Below are 21,658 nucleotides of genomic sequence, written 5' to 3'. Positions count from 1 at the left end.
TTTTATTGGTAGRATAATACCATTGATGAAAGAAGAGTTGTTCAAAAGGGTTCTAAGAATTATTGATTTGAAATATTTAAGAGAATTGAGTGAGATGACTGATCTTGAATACAGTAGCACTAGTGTGAAAAATCACACCAATGCTATGAAAAGACTCTTGATACAGCTGTGGACCTCTGCGTGTTGTGAAATTCTGCAAACATGGGGACGGTCAGTTGTTTGCTCTGTCAGCAGATGACAGATTGTGTTTTTGCTCAAAAGATGAAGTGGTCTTCGGACAACCAGAGAGGGCGAACGTCCCCTCCTTTACCACTATAAATAATAGTGGACTGTCGGTAGCCATTTTGTTTCTGYGCCTTATGTGAAATAAAACTCATGTTTTACCATGGATGTTCTGTGTAAAGACTAATAAGACAATGACAAATAAATAATATTAATGCTGACTATCCATAAAAGATTGTGATGTTTGTACAGCCATTGTCCCAACTTTGACRTTCCCAGCTTGATACTTCTGCTCTATGCGGGTGTAGTCAGTAAGGCGYAATGTTCAGAATGTTGCAGATAGAAATGTAATGAATAGAGCTGACATGATTCCTAATTCTATATGACAGAAAATCATAGCTGTGATATATCATTAATTTCTCCCTGAATGTTCTGTAACATTTCACCTGCCTGAGAAGACCCATTGCATTTAATGACTGCTTTTCTTTGAATTCTGCGCTCATGTCTGTTGATGTAACAGGAACACAGCTGTAAGCTTATACCCCAATGGTGAATACATACTCGGCTTTCTTTAGAGGTGGGCTGGAGTTGTTTCTGAATTTTGTCAGGGGTGAGGTGTGGTTATATTTTTTTWAAGTGTTCATTGATAATGTAAGATTTCCTTTGGTTATAGAACAATGAAACTACTGCTGAAGGAGTTCAAATAAATCTTAACTTATGAACATTTATCATTAGCTTTTTTCGTTGAGTTGTTAGTTTTGTTTAGTATTCCTTAGGACTGATGAATTACTCCTGTAATTATTTTGAATGGGGAGGACATAGCCCAAATTTCGACAGGCAGTCCTTGTGTTGAACTACCACAATTCCACACTATAGGTATTTGTCCACTTGGGAGACAGAATATAAATATCCTCCCTGTCTTCCCATTAGGTACCTTATCTTTTTATATTGTGGGGCTCCACTATCTTAGTGGTGGGGCATGGTATGAGCGGACACCTACAGGGAGAACAGTATTGCAGTAATCTTCAAATGTATCTCCTATAGGCTGGTTTCCCAGACACAGATTGGGCTTCTTCTTGGACTAAGAAGCACTTTCATTGAAGAYTCTCAGCCTGGTCTCATAGACTAGATGTAACATAGCAAATGAAAATCTGGGACACTCATTAGTATGATATGTTAAGTGTGGTATTGTTATACAAGACCGATGGTTACTTAACCCGTTTAGCTACCTCCTAAATTTAACACTAACRCCTAACTCCTAACCTAGCTAACGTTAGCCAGCTGGGTCCTACAATAGCAAAACGCATTGCAGTCTATTGTGCAGGACTTCGTACAGCCACATTCCCTACACAACTAGACACAGCTAGGTATGTTAAATCTTCGCTTATTATGAGCAGAGCGGCTGTGGTGCTGAGACCGCGATCAGTCTTCGTTATCTATTTTGTACTGTCCATGGTGCTGAATGTTTGTGCGCCAGTAGTAGTGCGCAATGATTTGATTCCGCGCGGACTCTAGATGGATTTTACCCATATAGTACTACAGGCCTCTGCACTAAGCTAATATGACCCATCAATCAATTGGATGCTTTATGTTTTATGCTGCATTTGCTGAAGCATAAAACATTAGTCAATTATTGGTTATCAATATATAACCAACATAGGCTACAGGATTGGCGTGGAACACCCTGAATCTAAATAAAAAAATGTCACCTTACAGTGAAATGCTTACTTACGAGCCCCTAACCGACAGTGCAGTTWAAAAAAATACGGATAAGAATAAGCGATAAAAGTAACAAGTACTTAAAGAGCAGTAGTAAAAAATAACAATATATACTGGGGGGTGCCAGCACAGAGTGAATGTGCGGGGGTACGGGTTAGTTGAGGTAGTATGTACATATAGGTAGAGTTAATTACAGTTACTATGCATAGATGACAACAGAGAGTGGCGTGGAGATGGGGGGGAGGGGTAATGCGAATAGTCTGGGTAGCCATTTGTTCAGGAGCCTTATGGCTTGGGGGTAGAAGCTGTTTAGAAGCCTCTTGGACCTAGACTTGGCGCTCCAGRACCGCTTGCCGTGTGGTAGCAGAGAGAACAATCTATGACTAGGGTGGCTGGAGTCTTTGACAATACCTAAAATAAAACCCATTAACTTCGAATCATCAGCAACAACAAAACAAATATCATGTCATGCAGATTTTGGTGTTCGTAGCCTAGGTGCGCATCTTTATTCCCGATGGAGAAATTAGTTATAAGAAATTAGGCTCTGGAAATCATAAGAAAAAAGCTGTAGCCTATGCGGTGACGTCAATAAAAAGTCATATTCAACCAAACTGCGCATTGACCAACCATTGAGAAGCATTGCACACAGCATCACGGCAGGACCAAGTAGGCTTCTCCGACGGAGAAACAATTGTCCACCATGGCACATCAGAAAATGCTGAAAAGGACACACGACGTTCCAGGTTTTTTTGTCATTAAATGTTGTCTAACACATTTAACKGGGTGGTGTGAGAGCGCGCGCATCAATGTCATGTGTCGTCATGCAATTTCCAATTCAATTGTTCTTCTGACCATCTTGTCTTTTTCTTTCATGTCTCATTTTCTCCCTTAGGGAATATCAGGCGTTTGTAATATGGGATTAACAACGCCTATAAAACTAGCATGATTACAAATGTCTCATATTGCAACCCTGTGGGAAATAACGTTGCATCGATGGCGCGCGCGCTCTTGAGGTAATCAACGTTATCAAAATATGTGTAGCCTATAATAATCACCTGTTCTTCCCTATCGTTCATATACCAACAAACTGCGTTGTGTAGAGTGGGAAGATCATGCTATATAGGCTAATAATATGGCCAAGACATTGTCAGATCTTTTTTTWWWTTTTTATTCCTGCACCGTATTGTTATTTGTTTTCTTTTCCAAGATTTAGCCTACGGATGGGGGCGCAATATACCGCAATTGGGCATGCTATTGGGTTTATTTCGTCTCCACGACCCATGTCCTAACATTATTCCTCAACGATTAGATTATGATTAAAAATGTATGAAAGAAATCGGATTAGGCTACACATTCGGAATGTGTCAGGCAGATCATGAATGTATAGCCTACGTCGAACAGGAAACAATGACTATCAGTCAGTGAGTGTATGGTAAACAGATTGTGTYGCAACTATTAAAGTCAAGTGTCAAGAGTGAATGAAAGTGATGCGCCTTGCTCTTTGCTTTTAGCCTCTTTACAGTGCTGCCTTGTAGAATCATGTTCAAGCAGCATTGTACAGGGCTATGACAGCGTAGAGAGATCCTCACCGCAGAGATACATGTCTGTATTTCTTTGACAGTGGATGGCAGACGGAGAGAATGACATCATCAATCAAAAAAATACAGTTTCAACGAAAGAGATAAAAAGGTACCACCTGTCTCACACAGTATAATTGTGTTACTCTATACATGCAAGTTAAATGCTGGCTTTTTAAAATCCATCTCCCATTGCCCTCAAACTCAACTCTAGACCTTGAAGCCAGTTCCACTGCATTTTTCATTGTTCCCCTCTAATTAGGGACCGATTTAGACCTGATTTTAGCAATTCATTATCAGGTAGAACAGAAAACCAGTGGGCTCCTGACCTTGTAGAGTTCCTCTGTTCTATTGAGTTGCATGGTATTATTGTAAAGAAAATGCAAAGCAGTGCTGGGCCCTAATGCACACTAGTAGTCACAAAGACAGAACTCTGTGAAACGGTCCCTCTTATTTCACCTCAGGTTAAGACATGGAGTTGCAGTTAAAGTCCTTTCTGTGCTTTGAATAATTTAACGGAAACCTACTGTGCTGTGAAAAAGTATTTGCCCCCTTTCTCATTTTCTCTACTTTTGCATATTTTTGATACTGAATGTTATCAGATCTTCAACCAAAACCTAATATTAGATAAAGGGAACCTGAGTGAACAAATAACACAACAATGACACACTTATTTAATTTTTTTCATAAACAAAGTTATGCTACACCCATGCCCCGTGTGAAAAAGCTATTGCCCCCTTACACTCAATAACTGGTTGTGCCACCAAAAGTTATACTTTTGAATCATCTGTCCATAGAACATTCTTCCWAGAGTCTTGATGATCATRGAGGTGCTCCCAGGTGCTTTTTGGCAAACTTGAGTCAACTTTTTGGACAACATGGGTCCTATTATGCCTGATGAAAACCAAACACTGTATTCCACAGTAAGAACCTCATACCAACAGTCAAGCATGGTGGTGGTAGTGTGATGGTTTGGGGATGCRRTACTGCCTCAGGACCTGGACTTGCTTTAATAGAAGGAACAATGAATGCAGCTCTGTATCAGAGAATTCTACAGGAGAATGTCAGGCCATCCGTCTGTGAGCTGAAGCTGAAGCGCAGCTGGGCCATGCAGCAAGACAATGATCCAAAACACACAATCAAGTCTACATGAAAATTGTTAAAAAGCAACAAATGTAAAGTTTTAGAATGGCTTAGTCAAAGTCCAGACCTAATCCRAATTGAGATGTTGTGTCAGGACATAAAAAACGAGCAGTTCATGCTTGGTAACCCACAAATGCAAGAGTGGGCTGAAATTCCTCCACAGCGATGTTAGAAACTGATCAACAACTACAGGAAGCATTTGGTTGGAGTCATTGCATCTGAAGCTGGCACAACCAGTTAGAGTGTAAGGGGGCAATTACTTTTTCACACAGGGGAATTGGGTGTTGCATAACTTTGTTATTTAAATAAATAAAGTACGTTTACATTTTTATGTTATTTGTTATTMCAGGTTCCCTTTATCTAATGTTAGGTTTTGGTTGAAGATCTGATAACATTCCCTATCAAAAACAGAGAAAATCAGAAAGGGGGCAAAATACTTTTTCACAGTACTGTAACTAGTATAAATCCATTGGTGACATATACTTACATTTTTAAGCTCCTTAACAGCAACCTTGGTTAGTCAGTGGTCTTGATGCCTAGCGTCCTAGCGTCCTATGTCTCTGAAATCTGTTATGCTTCCATTGTTTCTATGCACACATTTCCAATACTATTCAACTGGAATCTGCTATGCTTTCATTGTTTATATGCACACATTTCTAATCTGCTTTTACTGCTTCCACTATTTTATGACTATAAGGAAAGCGATTTTCTCTCCACGTGTTCTTTGATATTATTTTATTCTACCTCTGAATCAGGTCTTCTAATATTATTCTCCCTTATTTTATATCAAATTTTATATAAGTGGAGTATCCCAATAAGTGTTCACAGAATACTCTACTTTCCCTCTCTGCTCCTTTATCCTGATCCATGTCGACCATAGGATTAGTGATGAAAGCTTCATTAAGGAATCAGCCTCCTCAGCCTTAATTATATAACAAGCTTTAGGTCATCAGGCCACCTTTACACTGTTACATATCAGCGATGGTCTTACACCTCAATGACCAGACCTAGATTGTCCTGGTTGAGTCCCAGACTGACCCAGGATGTGTCTGTTCAACAGTGGAATGGCACTGGATCCATGAGAATTTCACATCATGAAAATTCAAACTTAAAACCTGCTATTGATCAATGGGGTGTACATGCACCGCAGATAATAGAACATACACCAAATCATATTTTCTTAAAAACACAGTTTTATTGAGACAAAAAAAACATGCTGTGCAAAGCATTATCTCTGATGCGGTCCAAATGTACGGTGTCCATATTAGGACAATCTCAGCAGGACATGTTTTTATCTCAGGCTGTCCTAATATGGGCAACATACAACATGTGGCCCTGGTGAAGGGCCTAGGGAATGGGGATATTGGGGTCAGGCACTTGGAGTCGTCATTGGCTGCAGCTGGAACAGGGCTGCAGGCCGTTCTCATTGCACCAGGTGCACTTCAGGGCTTTGAAAGAGTCTGTGAAGCAGTTGCGGAAAACAGACATCTTGCTACCATGGCACATGGGGCACGGGACGAAGGCAAAGCCCCCACAGGTCTGGCACGTGTGGGGGTGCTGTACCCTCTGGGGGAAAAGGCACATGCACTCACACACACACACACACACACACAAACACACACAAACACACACGCCAGTCATGCCACTGGCTAAATTCATAGTTTAGCATAGTTCGGTACTGTATGCAAGATCTTTGGGGGTTTGCTCTGCTGCAGTGTAGTAAGCCTAATTGGGCTCTTTGCTTTGATAGCTTGCCAACATGGCCTTGTATTCTGCTGTAATTTTCCCTGAGAGGAAAGGGTTAAATACAGAGCTTTTTTCAGAGCACTATGCCTGTGCCAGTATCTTGGCTCTGTTTGAATCACTTCAGTTCACACAACCTCAATTTGCCACCCCTGAGTGATATGACTCTCACCCGTGTGTGTGAACAAATTTGTTGGATGAGAATCAATAACGAGCCTTCCATTATTGATGGCCATTTATTGATGCCCGTGCAACATTTATGTCAGTTCCCTGATGTATTATTGATGTCATATCTGACTGAGGTTTATTCTTCATTCATTCTCCACTGCTGGGCTGAAGGGGGAATGGAATCAAGTCCTTCTATTCCTATTCTGTACTGTGTATCTCTCTAGATCAGTGGTTCTTAATCCTGGTCCTTTGTTTTTGCCCTAGCACTACACACCTGATTCAAATCATCAACTTGTCATCAGGCTTTGATGATTTGAATCAAAGCACTACACACCTGATTCAAATCATCAACTTGTCATCAGGCTTGATGATTTGAATCAAAGCACTACACATCTGATTCAAATCCTCAACTTGTCATCAGGCTTGATGATTGAATCAAAGCACTACACATCTGATTCAAATCCTCAACTTGTCATCAGGCTTTGATGATTTGAATCAAAGCACTACACATCTGATTCAAATCCTAACTTGTCATCAGGCTTTGATGATTTGAATCAAAGCACTACACATCTAATTCAAATCATCAACTTGTCATCAGGCTTTGATGATTTGAATCAAAGCACTACACACCTGATTCAAATCATCAACTTATCATCAGGCTTTGYGTCCCCAGGACCAGGACTGAGAACCACTGCTCTAGATCACAGATACATAGAACTGGTATTTTGTCACAGTAGATGAGTAGCCAATGTGGTATAGAAGTGCTCTACTGCTAGCCTGTGTTTCATTGATGTTTGTTTGGACTCAGAGGCATCATTTGAAACATGACATTTAACTAGTTAATAACTGTGCTGTTACCGGTGTTATTACTGAACGTATTATATCTGTCGCATGGTGGTACTTGATGAACAATTACCTCAATTTTGGCCAGAAGATCCTGAAGTTCTCCTGATTCATTCATGCCCAATATTTTTTCAGCACCCTGCAAAGTTATTATCATAGTGTAAGATTCCTCATATCCTTACTAAACATATGATTATTTCATAGATGTATGGTCATAACACTGATATGTTCAAGGTGGATCATATATTTTGTTTGAGGGTAATACGAGCTATAATGTTTCACAATAGGACGTTAGTAATTTCAAACGTCAACAGTACTCATAAAGCATTTTAGAGTAGGAGTGCTGTGTCAGGTCCCTCTGTCCATGTTATCTTATTCGTTATGATATAAAATGCCACACTGATTCTAAATCAGCACACCTAGTCTGAGACGGTTTATTAATACAGGCTCAGGAATTTTCAAATGAACTGTATGACCAAGTGAAAGCTCTGACCCCGAGATAGTGTCCATCGATGAACACGACTGGTAGCGAGGGAYGTTCGCCCACACGCTTGCATCGTTCCTCCAGGTCCTTCCCATACTCACAGTCCAGGGCTATGTTCTTTTCCAGGAACTTGACCCTGTGGTTGGAGAAGATCTTGCGGACCAACTCACACCGCTCAAATGTGGCCCTTACTACCCGGAAGCTGGTGGTGTATATCACTATCCGCCCAAACTCTAGTGTCAACTTCGGCTAGAAAGGAAAACACACAAAAAATTAAATGAGTTGCTGTATGTGATTAACCATCTATAAACAGGTAACTGACAAAATAAATAAACACCAACATAAAGTGTCTTAATAAAGCGTTGGGCCACCAGAATAGCTTCAATGCACCTTGGCATAGATTCGACAAGTGTCTGGAACTCTATTGGAGGGATGCGACACCATTCTTCCACAATAAATTCCATAATTTGGTGTTGTGTTAATGGTGGTGGAAAACCATGGTGGTGGGAAAAAAACGCTGTCTCAGGCCCTGCTCCAGAGTCTCCAGTGTTCAATTGGGTTGACATCAGGTAACCGTTTAGAAATTACACTTTTTGTACATAGTCCCCCCATTTTAGAAGACCAGAAGTATTGGGACAAATTCACTTATATGTGTATTAAAGTAGTAAAAAGTTATGTATTTGGTCCCATATTTKTAGCACACAATGACTACATCAAGCTTGTGACTTTACAAACCTGTTGGATGCATTTGCTGTTTGTTTTGGTTGTGTTTCAGATTGTTTTGTGCCCAATAGAAATTAATGGAAAATAATGTTATTGTGCCATTTTGAAATCACTTTTATTGTAAATAATAATATAATATATTTTCTAAACACTTCTACATTAATGTGGATGCTACCATGATTACAGATAATCCTGAATGAATTGTGAATAATGATTAGTGAGAGACGCACAAATATCATACACCCAAGACATGCTAACCTCCTCTCACCATTACAATAACAGGGGAGGTTAGCATTTTTGATGCTGAAATTTCTAAATGGTTCACCCGATATGGATGAAAATAGCCTCAAATTAAAGCTGACAGTCTGCACTTTAGTCATTGTGTAATTTCACATCCAAAATGATTGAGTAAAGAGCCAAAACAACAACTACATTGTCACTGTCCCAATACTTTTGAAGCTCACTACAGTACCTGGAATTTGCTATATTCTGTCATCTCTGTATTTTAAATGCAGACATCTTGTAGTATTGCAATGTTTCAATCCCTCAAAATCAAGTTTTCATATACTGTAAAATGACAGAGCTTTCATTCTATATTTCAGGCATATTTGGGCTTTTTTGTAGCTTTCTTTACATTTACTTTCTTWTCACACAGTAGTTTGAAAACACTATACTGCAGACCCTTTAAGTATAGCATATTATGAGCCTGTTTCCCAGACACAGATTAATAAACCTAGTCATGGATTAAAAATAAATGGTTTGTCGCTGTTGAAATAGCTTTGAGACTTAATCTTTGTCCAGAAAACTGGCTCCTAAAGATTACATTTCACAATCGTAACAATGGCCAGACCAGATTTCCAATTTTACGAACATAGAGGGGAAAGTACCATTTGACTCGAAAATATGAGTTAACAAAATCCTCTCTCTTTAATGTGAAATTCAACTTTGACTGTGGAAATGTATTCAACTAGTAACTTGTTTCAAAAGGGCGCTTCTTCTTTGTTTGTTATTAATTGCAGCTACAGTAACTGAACTATCTAGTCTGTGTAACACTACAGCCTATCAGAGGAGGCTGGTAGGAGGAGCTATAGGAGGACGGGCTCATTGTAATGGCTGGAATGGAATGAATGGAACATTATTAAACACATCAAAAACATATGGAAAACACGTTTGACTCCGTTCCATTKGTTCCATTCCAACCATTACAATGAGCCCGTCCTCCTATAGCTCCTCCCACCAACCTCCTCTGCAGCCCATACAGTATTCAGTACACCATATCTGACAGACAGTGTTGTGTATCTACTACAGCCCTGAGTAACCACACAGGTAATCCCTCTCTACGCCTGGCTGGCAACACTATGCACTCTTTTCACAGGCCTCATTCCATTACCACCAAATCCTGCTCTAGGTGTCTCACATAATTCCCATATTGTGCTTTAATGCAAGTTATCTAACGATGCTTACTGCTCATTCACTCTTTACACAGAAAATGCTAGAAAGCAAACTATAGATAATTAATTAACCTGATTAGCTTCTCTTGAAACATTTAACGAAATGCATCATTAATTCCCAAGTGACCTTGTCCTCCTTTGTGTTCATTTGTCCAGGGACTGAGAGTGACTACCTGAAACCAGACGTCAGCCAGTGACATTGTGGAGGAGGTTGGCTACTGGCCTTTTACATATATGGACTGMTAATGCAGATGACAAACAGTTATGTGATGTCATTAACACTAAGCGGTCTACGGTGTCCATATTAGGACAGCCTCAGTCTCAGCAGGACTTGCTTTATTATTGTTTTCTACCAGTAGTGTGTTTTGAGAGAAAAACAATATTGAGAGAGTGATCGGTTTATTTGGATGTTTAAACCTGGTTTACCTTGTATACTAATTAGAAAGTGTGCTGTGCTGTTCTCGGTCTTGTAATTTATTATATGAGACGAGGTATAAACAGCACCTGTTTTCCGTTGGTTATAAAAATACTTTCTAGGTTATAAAGCATCTTTTGATATTTTATGCAGACAAATGTTTAGAATTATATGTTTATATCATGTTTATTATGTTATATGGAGCCTGTAAGATTTATAGTGCCTATAATTTAAGCTCACACCCTACACTGTTAAAGGGTAGTCAACTATTCAATTAAAACATAGACTCTGCTGTTTTTTAACACTGTGTAGAGTGAATGCAATAATAACCAGTGTTGACATGTTACTTTTATCTATTTACTGAGTTAACATTCTGTGAAAGTGTTACATTTACTCTGTGTAGTGTGGGACAATATTAACAGTTTTGGGTGTTGAATTTAACACTAGAATTGATTTACCATTTGCAATTTTGCTGTGATGCACTAGCAAACAAATGAGAACTATGAAAAAACACTGAAAAGGTACAACACATATTCATCATACTTTCACCTAGATCACTTACCCCAAATGCATTAGGGAGATTTTCAAATAAGGCCTGACCTGCACTGACTTTGTGCTTGACTCCCCTCACAGTCCCATTGTTGCTGAGGATGTTGACACGCTTGTGGCTGATCAGTGCTCTGTCCTTTGAGGCCCCCGCATACATGAGCAGATCATCTGGCTCACTCTCGCTATAATCCAACTCGGAGCCCAGAAACCCATACAGAAAACCATGTCCGTTAGCATCTCCACTTGTGGAAGGTGTACTGATCCGGTCTACATCCAAACTACTGGTGCAGTCTGAATCCAACGAGTCTGATGGCCCCTCATCTTTAAAAATCTCCTTCAGCACCCGACCGCTATTCCCCGAAGCCACGCGGAACCTCAGCTGCTTCTGGGGCTTCTCTTCACCCGGCAGTGTCAACATTGTCTCCTCCATTGGAAAACCCAGTAGTAGATTACATGGTCCAGAAAGGTGCTTTGCAGTCCCCTTCTTCTTTCATTCAAAGCTTAACATAACCACCTTTGACTAGACAAACTATTTTTTCCTCATGGATTACTAGAGTAATCCTCACAGTTTGAAGAGTTCTAAAAAAGACTGGCAATCCTAAGCTGCCTCGCTCTTGAAGTTGCAGTACAGGACCAGTAAATAATGCATGTATTTCTACCATGGTAACAGAGAAAAGCGACCTAAAGTAAACCGATAGCCCCTGCTGAATAATTCATCACACTTTYCAGTTTTCTCTGAAGATTTGACAAACAGTTTTGAACAAACTGGCCTTTTTTATGAGGTACATCAAACAACAGCATTCTKTTTTTCTTTGTAAGATCCCACTGGGCACTGACGTCAATTCAACGTCTATTCCACGTTGGTTTAACGTAATTTCATTGAAATGATGTGGAAACAACGTTGATTCAACCAGTGTGTGCCCAGTGGGATGGATCAGTAGATCAACTTAGGGTAGCTWATCTGAGGGTCATTATTGAATGTTCATCAACATTACGACTGTTGCAGTACTGTTTCATACTGCAGGAGTCTCTAACCTGTCTCCAACCTGCCAAAATTGTACAAAGTAACTTTTGCCTGAACAAGGTACACTTTCACATTGGACTTATGTGACTGATTTTCCATAGGGATCTGATTTGAACCGGTGATCATTCATTACATAATATGTCTGTTTAGGAAGAAAATCTCATCTATTGTCTTACAGACATTCCAAGTCTCCAACACCAACACACACCCTGGATGAGGAAGATTGTGACCATTTGAATTGTGTGAAGGCCGGGGCATTGTGCTTGGCAGTAAGTGCCTCCTCAGAATTGTGTTGTGACTACATGCACACACCTGTTGAGCATGAATGAATGACATAAGGGGACGTCCATCCATCCTTTGTCCTCATTGGTGTACATTTCCCGCCCTTTGAACTCTGGGGGAAAGCAAGGCTGCTGTTACACCCATCGTAGAGCCGGCGTCAGGGAAAGGTGTTCATCAAACACACCTCACCCGACAGTAGTGGACCAGACCATATAATGTATAATGGCCACACAATACCACGTTGTGTCTGCAGAWACACCTTGCCTCAGACATTTATTGTGTCATAGGTGTTGAAGTGTCTCTGTGCAAATATGGTACTTTAGCTAGAGCCGTGACAAGACCACTCTGTTTGAGTGGCCCAGGTCAGCCTCTGAGGGAAGATGGGCCCTGACCCCTCATCCCTGTGCCCAGCTGTCCTTGTCGTCACATGTGCTGATGAGACAGACCAGGGGGAAGTGGGATGGCTCTTACTGGTGCCTCAGAGGCCTAGTACTATGAGATCGGCTGTGGTGCCAACTCCTATTGATCTGAGGCGACTCTCATATTCTCATAGACTTTTTGATGATATGAGAACATTAAAGTGGCAATCGGCAGTTGAAACAATAACAAAGCATTTTCCCTGTTTTGGTAAAAAGCTGAGGGATGGGGCTGGAGAAATGTAACCACTCTCAAATTCATAGACAGAGCTATGGATGCAAGGAATGACCATCCATGTTATCACAATTATAGTTTCAACCATGTACTGAGGCTACAGTGTTTGTTGACATTTACTTTGTTTACAAACATTGGAGTAAAACAAGCTTATATTTTGGGTTCTGACCGGTACGACAGTTAAACTAAGCTCATGAGGCATTTATAAGTTATATTTTTCAAGAATCAATAGGRACATATAATTTATTTCTGAGTCCAAAAATGAATGTAGCAACTGCTGATTGCCCCTTTAAAGCTGCTATAGAGATTTAGTTTTGTCTGTAATGGGTTATTTCATGTTACTGCTAGGGCCAAATGGACAGTGGTGAGAAGCCAGTGTGGGAAGGTGACAAGAACAGAACAGTATGTCTCTCGTGGATTAGTAGGTGCACAGGGTACATTGGACAGTCAACGCCAATACCCCCTGTGGTGAAGCTGTTGTAGTGATAGTGTCTGTAAGACTAGTTACCGCAAGCAGCTGAGATTATCCATGCACCCACTGTGCACAGAGGTCAGTTCAACGATAAGCCAATATTTGATTGAGTAGTCAACTAACYTGAATTATATGTAAAATCAACAAAACTTCAAGCCATGTCAATAAAYGTGGGTAGGGAATGACCTTTTGCACACCCAATAGGACTTCCYTGGTTAAGGGCAGTGTCTTTCCCTCTAAATGTCATATTTGTGTCCGACAGAGCAACTGGGACTCAAAGGGGACCTTTCCTTAACCTATCAGCACCCGGCTTTCATCCCCACATTTCATGCTATTGGCTAGTCTCTCATGACAGATGGTTCTGGGATTAGCTATTGGCTTATCAAACGTATCACAACACAATGTTAGACTGCACCTCCTCCCACACCCAAGGCATCAAAGAGTAGGCTAGTGATCAGTACAGAGAATTATGTAAAAACAAAACATCACATGATAGAGAACCCTGAAAAACTGTACATTCATTGTTATGTCACTGACTTCAGTAAAAAACAACTGCCATTTTATCTGGGCCGTGTTCATTAGGCACCAAATGGAAGAAAATGGACTGAAACYAGGCCGGACTATCTAGACTCCAATAAGAAACGTTTTTAAACATTGTGTGCCCTGATGAACACAATGCTGGTTTGATCAGATTCAGAAAGCAAATATTTTGGGTGATTCAATTAACCAAATATACTCCATATATAACAGAGTGTTGCCTCATGCATCGAAGTAAGAGACTGTGATCAAGAATAATCCCTTCACAAATAAGTTTATATTTWAAAAATTGTATCAATTCAATTCCATTCTACTCCATTCTATTATATTCTATTTTAGCTGTTAGGAGTCAAAGTCTTTGTGCTCCCTCAAAGGTTCCCTTTACATGGCAATCAACCTGATCCATCCCCCAAGTATAATAGAACAACATCCACCAGAGGGCAGACTGGAATTAAATTTGCAGTGAAATATCAGGCTGGCCCATAACCTCCCAAAGGGCTAGAGAGACAAGGATTAATGCCTGTATCTATGAGTCTGGCTCAGCTCACTCCCTGGGGCTGAACGAGGGATCAATCTCCCCCCATTAGCAAATCGTTCCAACCCACTGAACAGGAAAGAGTGAGAGGAGTACATCTCGTTGAGAGACGGCCATACTAATAATCAGAAAGAGACTAAGATGCCAAATATATRTWTTTTTTRTCTCCCCAATTTCATGATATCCAATTGATAGTTACAGTTTTGTGCCATCACTGCAACTCCCATATGGACTCAAGAGAGTCGAAGGTCGAGAGCCATGCGTCCTCCGAAACACGACCCCGTCAAGCAGCACTGCTTCTTGACACACTGCTCGCTTAACCCGGAAGCCAGCCGCACCAATGTGTCGGAGGAAACACTGTACAGCTTGCAACCGAAGTCAGTGTCCATGTGCCCGGCCCGTCACAAGGAGTCGCTAGAGCGCGATGGGACAAGGACATCCCGTCCGGCCAAACCCTCCCCRAACCCGGACGATGCTGGGCCAATTGGGCAACTGCCTCATGGGTCTCCCGGTCTCGGCCGGATGCGTACAGTACAGACTGGTACAGACTGGTACTTAGGCTAGCATGGCAAATCATTGTCATGCCAAACAGACTGGTAGTTAGGCTAGCATGGCATCTCATTGTCATGACAAACAGATTGGTACTAGGCTAGAATGGCAACTCATTGTCATGCCAAACAGATTGGTACTAGGCTAGAATGGCAACTCATTGTCATGCCAAACAGACTGGTACTTAGGCTAGCATGCACCATGTTTTAGTATACATTTATTAAGATGACAAATATATATTTTTTTACCCCCTTTTTCTCCCCAATTTTGTGATATCCAATTGGTAGTTAGTCTTGTCCCATCGCTGCAACTTACATTTACATTTACATTTAAGTCATTTAGCAGACGCTCTTATCCAGAGCGACTTACAAATTGGAAAGTTCATACATATTCATCCTTGCAACTTCCGTATGGACTCAGGAGAGGCGAAGGTCCTCTTGGTATTCACATCTTTATTAAGATCATCTGTCCTTGACTCCGTTACATTAGTTCAGCTCAGTGGTCGGCATTTACTGGGCTCTTATCTGATTATGGAGAAAGCTGCATACACACACACGCATACGCACACGCACACGTCACATGGCAAATACACACACACACACAACACACACACACGACACACACAACACCACACACACACACACACACCAACACACACACACACACCACAACACACACACACACACACACACACACCACCACACACACACCACACACACAACACACACACACCACACACAACACCATCACTCCGACTTATGGTCAGACTTCTTATGCTGCACAGTCCTAGCCTGTGGTCAGTAGCAGTGCTGCCGGTTTCTCAGACCCAAGACCTTTGACTGTAGAGAGAGGCAAAGATAATTGCAGGTCCCATTACAACAAGAGTGGGCAGCAATGCCAACATAATCAAATCAAATCAAATCAAACAAGCTGAGTCCATGAAAGACTGTGGTCTACCCGACCAAATGGCCTCACGACTCCTACAACGAGAGGATGGTGCATTAGATTGAACTTCCTGCTTCATGGTAACTGTGTTTATCTAAATGACCATTCCTCAGATGGAAAACCGGAAGTACCTGTAATCTTAAATCAAATGACATAAGCTATTAACGAATTAAATGAGGTACTTTATGGTAAGGATGTGAGTTTTGTATAGAGTGGCTCCAGCGTTCTATGGTGTTCATCTCTATCAATAGGCCTACCGCCCTTTAAGCCATATTGCAAGATAGGCTACTCAGTCTAAATGTAAATGTAGTGAACCATTTCAGTTGTTCCTCCTTCCTTGCTTTTGAATCGTAGCTCTGTTCCTTCCTTGCTTCTGAATTGTATCTCTGCTATTGCCAGAGCCTTGAGGGGAAATGATCTTTGATGAGCAGCACATGCTTTATTAAAGAAATCTCCTGCTCAAGTTACATTTGCAATATGCTCTTCTCAGGGGCATTAAATAAGATCTGTGCAATCATAACAGTTAAGAGGTGTGTTACATCATTTATTGTGCAGATAAAAAGGATTGAATCCAAGGCATGAAGGCAATTCAGACAATTCAGTTGCTCAATTCCCCTTACAATGCTGTCATGTTTAGTCTATATATCACTGTTTAGTCCAACCAATGGTGTAATTAGAGTTTTTAAAGCTCTGTCCTAGAATGTTTTATTAACATGTTGGATTTAGCTTATATTGTTCCACATGTCAATTCGGTCGAACAATGGTAGTCATTGTGATCATAATAGCKGAACTGAACAAAACCCAAAACATGCAGGGTTTCATGACAATTCAAACTGCTTTGACAGGGGCAAGGCATGTAGAGGGGTAAGTTGTCATTTTTTAGAATGATATGCAATAAAAAAAACACCACGCACATAATCAAAGGGGCAGGCTTCTTGTCACTGTTGCTAAGCAACCTCAGGAGCCATAGAACCAAAACCCCTGTGGTGGCATGCCGATGTTGAATTAGGTGGAGAGAGAAAAATGAAATCTTTGCAAGAGATGCGTCTCTAGAAGCCTGCTCGAGTGTGCATGTTCAAGTGTTTATTTGTATGGTTGTAAGTCAATGATCTCAAACTCCTTTATACAAAATGCTCTGAGATGGCCTATATATCCAACTGTGGGTGTGGTTTTTCTAGTTCCCTTTGAAAATGTCATCATCATATCTATAAGCTATTCAAATTTTAATATATATATATATCTTTAACATGCATTAAACATGAATAGCATTGTGTTCTTGTAGATTTAATACTTCTCACACTTTCAGCGTTTCTCACACCTCCACAGATATGCTGGTCTGCTTTAATGTATCTTCTACTTTCCAAACATAGTCCTCATATATCAGTGGGTTGACAGGAGCAGGAGCAGGAGGCATGTTGTATGTCATAGGTGTATCTGGTACTACTATCTCCTTGAAATATCACAAATCAATAATTTCAWGTAATTTGAATAGAAAAAAGATTTATACTATGGCATAATACAAAATATATTGCATTTTAGCAGATGTGTTTATCCAAAGCAACTTGCAGTAGTGCGTGAATACATTTTCGTATCCTTGGCCCCAGCGGGAATCAAACCTACAATCCTGACCATACTGGCATTCCCTCTGGGAAAAATAAAGTTATTCTATTCTATAAAGTCAAATGTGAATACAATCCAAGATGGCGTTTGATTGTGTGATAGACTGACAGACTATTATATGTTCATATATCTTAGAGGGGAAGCCACAGACCTCAGTTGTGTCCAGCCACAAATATTGATCAAGCAGCCAGGTTCATAATAAGTTGTATGAKTGTCAGAGGAGGCTGGTGGGATGAGCCATAGGAGGACGGGCTCATTGTAATGGRTGGAATGGAATAAATAGAAATGTGTCTAACACATCAAACATATGGAAAKCACGTTTGACTCGGTTCCATTTATTCCATCCCAGCCAATACAATGAATGAACCCGTCCTCCTATAGCTACTACCACAAGCCTCCACTGATGGCTATGTAAATCACCCTGGATTAGACTGTCTGCTAAGCATCTCTCTAGACAATAATAACATATTAAGATAGCTACTGATACTGCTAGAACTAATTTCTTTGGTGTGGCTGGTCATGCTGCAAACTCTGTCTGAGTAAAATGACACAGAAAAAAAACACCAGCTGACATGTACAGTTGAAGTCAGAAGTTTACATACACTTAGYTTGGAGTCATTAAAACCACAATATTCTTGTTAACACACTGTAGTTTCGACAAGTCGGTTAGGACATCTWCTTTGTGCATGACACAAGTCATTTTTCCAACAATTGTTTACAGACAGATTATTTCACTTATAATTCACTGTATCACAATTCCAGTGGGTCAGAAGTTTACATCCACTAAGTTGACTGTGCCTTTAAACAGCTTGGAAAATTCCAGAAAATGATGTCATGGCTTTAGAAGCTTCTGATAGGGCTTTAACTTGACAGTCATTGGCAGGAATATGGATGTTACCTTTGATGTATTTCAAGGCCTACCTTCAAACTCAGTGCCTTTTGCTTGACATCATGGAAAATCAAAAAGAAATCAGCCAAGACCTCAGAAAAAAAATGGTGACCTCCACAAGTCTGGTTCTCCTTGGGAGCAATTTCCAAACGCCTGAAGTACCACGTTCATCTGTACAAACAATAGTACAAGTATAAACACCATGGGACCAGCCCGAGCGTCATACTGTCAGGAAGGGACGCGTTCTCTCCTAGAGATGAACGTACTTGGTGCGAAAAGTGCAAATCAATCCCAGAACAACAGCAAAGAACCTTGTGAAGATGCTGGAGGAAACAGGTACAAAGTATCTATACCACAGTAAAACGAGTCTCATACGACATAACCTGAAAGGCCGCTCAGCAAGAAGAAGCCACTGCTCCAAAACCACCATTTAAAAAAACAGACTACAGTTTGCAACTGCACATGGGGACAAAAGATTGTACTTTTTAAGAAATTCTCTGGTCTGATGAAACAATAATAGAACTGTTTGACCATATGACCATCGTTATGTTTGAGGAAAAAGGGGGAGCTTGCAAGCCGAAGAACACCATCCAACTGTGAAAGTCACGGGGTGGCAGCATCATGTTGTGGGGTGCTTTGCTGCAGGAGGTACTGGTGCACTTCCAACAAATAGATGGTATCATGAGGGAGGAATTATGCGGATATATTGAAGCAACATCTCAAGACATCAGTCCGGAAGTTAAAGCTTTGTCGCAAATGGGTCTTCCAAATGGACAATGACCCCAAGCATACTTTCAAAGTTGTGGCAAAATGGCTTAAGGACAACAAAAGTAAGGTATTTGGAGTGGCCATCACAAAGCCCTGACCTCAATCCCAAAATTTGTAGGCAGAACAGAAAAAGTGTGTGTGAGCAAGGAGGCCTACAAACCTGAACTCATTTTACTACCACTCTGGTGGAAGGGAATATTGGCAACAATTCACCAACTTATTTTCTTATTGTGGGAAGCTTGTGGAAGGCTACCCGGAACGTTTGACCCAAGTTAAACAATTTAAAGGCAATGCTACCAAATACTAATTGAGTGTATGTAAACTTCTGACCCACTGGGAATGTGATGAAATAAATAAAAGCTGAAATAAATAATTCTCTCTACTATTATTCTGCCATTTCACATTCTTAAAATAAAGTGGTGATCCTAACTGACCTTACTATGATTTAATATCAAGAATTGTGAAAAAGTGAGTTTAAATGTCAAGAATTGTGAAAAACTGAGTTTAAATGTATTTGGCTAAGGTGTATGTAATCTTCTRACTTCAACTGTATATCATTTTCTTTACAAACGTCTTCTCCGTCAGTAGAAAGCCTTGTAACCATATTCACAACAGTGCCATATTGTAGGCTACACCATTATGTACAATGAATTAGGGAGATCTGTATACAGACAACTGGAAAGCCATCAGTTAGGCTAAAGGTTCACACTTTATTGTTTGTCTTAAATGACATACTTTTTTCAAGTGTTGTGTTGATAAAGCTTAATTTAAACTGTTTGGAGATTATATGGTAGCCATTAATGTTTTACAACATTATTTTAAATAAACTTCTGGACTCCAAATACTCATGATTTCTGAGACCACAAAATAAATTGCACATAACAAGTAAATAGAGTTGGCTTTTAATTTTGCTAACAGCCTACATGAAAACAAAATGTTGATGCTTGGGATTTCAGCCTAAACCACAAGTAAACACACAAATAACTTATTCTCAACAAAAAAATAAATGAATTGTTTTAGGGCTTTAATATCCTAAAATAATTATGAACTAAGGAAATCGCACAGTGGTMACTGCTTCAGGCAGAGACTCATAAATAGCGAACTAGGCACTGTCATTACTTCCCTGCTTGCTACCCCCTTCATGACTAAACTGCATTCGGGGATCTCCACATGAGTCGCTAATGCATCCGCCATGTTGGGTAATACTCCTTACCAATTATTTCTGTATTTTTATATCTTATCGATATAGTTTAAATTAACTGTGAATCTGCATATTTAAATCTTATTTTGCAATAGCATTTGAATGATCTCCTTGTTGATTTGATGTGAGCCAGGCAGAAATATTTCATTTAGCAATCGGTTTCCCCTCCCTSCATTTGAGATGGTACAGTCCATATTGTGAAGCGGCATCATCCTCATTTCAGTTCATGTGAATCCCCCTTTTGGATCTGTCAACGTCTTTCTTCATCAATCCTATGTGTAAAGATATGCAGGGGGGACCCACGAAGTCGCGAGTACATTGTTTGTCGTTATTAGTCAGCATTTAAAGATACGTTTACCGWCTGTATGAGATAGGTTTTTTTCCGTTGAATGTAGACTGGCCTTGAATCACTAGACGGGTGAAAAGAGGCAGCAAACCGGCGGGAGCAAAGCCGCGTTTGACAGGTGCCATCGCTCGAGCTCTGTGTGGAGAGATGCCGCCCGTTCAGAGAACGATGTCTGATCTTCGCTCCCGAGTGGAGGGTGAGTAYCTAGATAACCGGCTACGTGCATGGGTTAGTTACAAGTTAAATTCCCACGTTATGCCCCTGTGAGATTGATATCGTTATGTGTGGTTATGAARAGGGCGCCTGTGTTGGCTAGTTAAATTACAGCAGCCAACGTTAGTTAGCTATTATTATCCAGTTAGCTAACGTTAGTTGGCTAGACTTGACCTCTTCTAGCTACTTAGGTAGCTTTATAGCAAGTATGCATGCAGATATCATACAGCAGAATATTATAGTGTCCGGTGACTAGTATTATGACCGACAGGCAATTTTCTGCAGTCGTCACCACCACTGCGGTTCGAAAACTGATGCATAAATACACCTTTTCAATCACATGCAATTCCCCCTCATCCCCACGAACGTTACAATGAAAATAGGATTCACCTGTCATAAGAAAATGTGAAGCTAGATGGCATACTCAAAGATGGGATATCTGTTTAGTTTACTAATGACTCCAAAGGTTATCCAAGTCCCTGAAGATAGAAGGACCACTGTGTGTATAGTGTAGAACCAACGTATTGCTATTTGTAGACAGACGTTTTGATATACTTTTACTTTTTTGTAGCTAAAGATCCCTATACRT

At 40.4% G+C, this 21,658-nt stretch overlaps 2 protein-coding genes across 2 annotated transcripts in view; one reads left to right on the top strand and one right to left on the bottom strand.

Annotated features, from left to right (window-relative positions):
* Positions 1-5,834: 5,834 nt before the first annotated feature.
* LOC111965905 (glutaredoxin domain-containing cysteine-rich protein 1) lies at positions 5,835-11,567 on the bottom strand. Its single transcript, XM_023990316.2, has 4 exons — positions 11,051-11,567; positions 7,909-8,148; positions 7,489-7,554; positions 5,835-6,227 (listed from the first exon to the last, which is right to left on the bottom strand). Exons 1-4 carry the CDS (start codon positions 11,465-11,467, stop codon positions 6,048-6,050), a joined length of 903 nt encoding a protein of 300 aa, XP_023846084.1. The 5' UTR covers positions 11,468-11,567; the 3' UTR covers positions 5,835-6,047.
* A 9,160-nt stretch (positions 11,568-20,727) lies between these two features.
* The window catches only part of atp8a1 (ATPase phospholipid transporting 8A1), a 222,843-nt gene continuing 221,912 nt past the window's right edge, over positions 20,728-21,658 (top strand). Inside the window, exon 1 of the mRNA XM_070444153.1 lies at positions 20,728-21,052. Within this exon, the coding sequence (XP_070300254.1) occupies positions 21,004-21,052 (49 nt within the window). The 5' untranslated portion in view covers positions 20,728-21,003. The remainder of the gene's footprint in view (positions 21,053-21,658) is intronic.

The sequence above is a fragment of the Salvelinus sp. IW2-2015 genome, linkage group LG6.2 (genome assembly GCF_002910315.2).
Source record: "Salvelinus sp. IW2-2015 linkage group LG6.2, ASM291031v2, whole genome shotgun sequence".
Lineage (NCBI taxonomy): Eukaryota > Metazoa > Chordata > Actinopteri > Salmoniformes > Salmonidae > Salvelinus > Salvelinus sp. IW2-2015.
The sequence above is the reverse complement of the archived record's forward strand: the minus strand, read 5'-3'. Positions and strand labels throughout refer to the sequence as shown.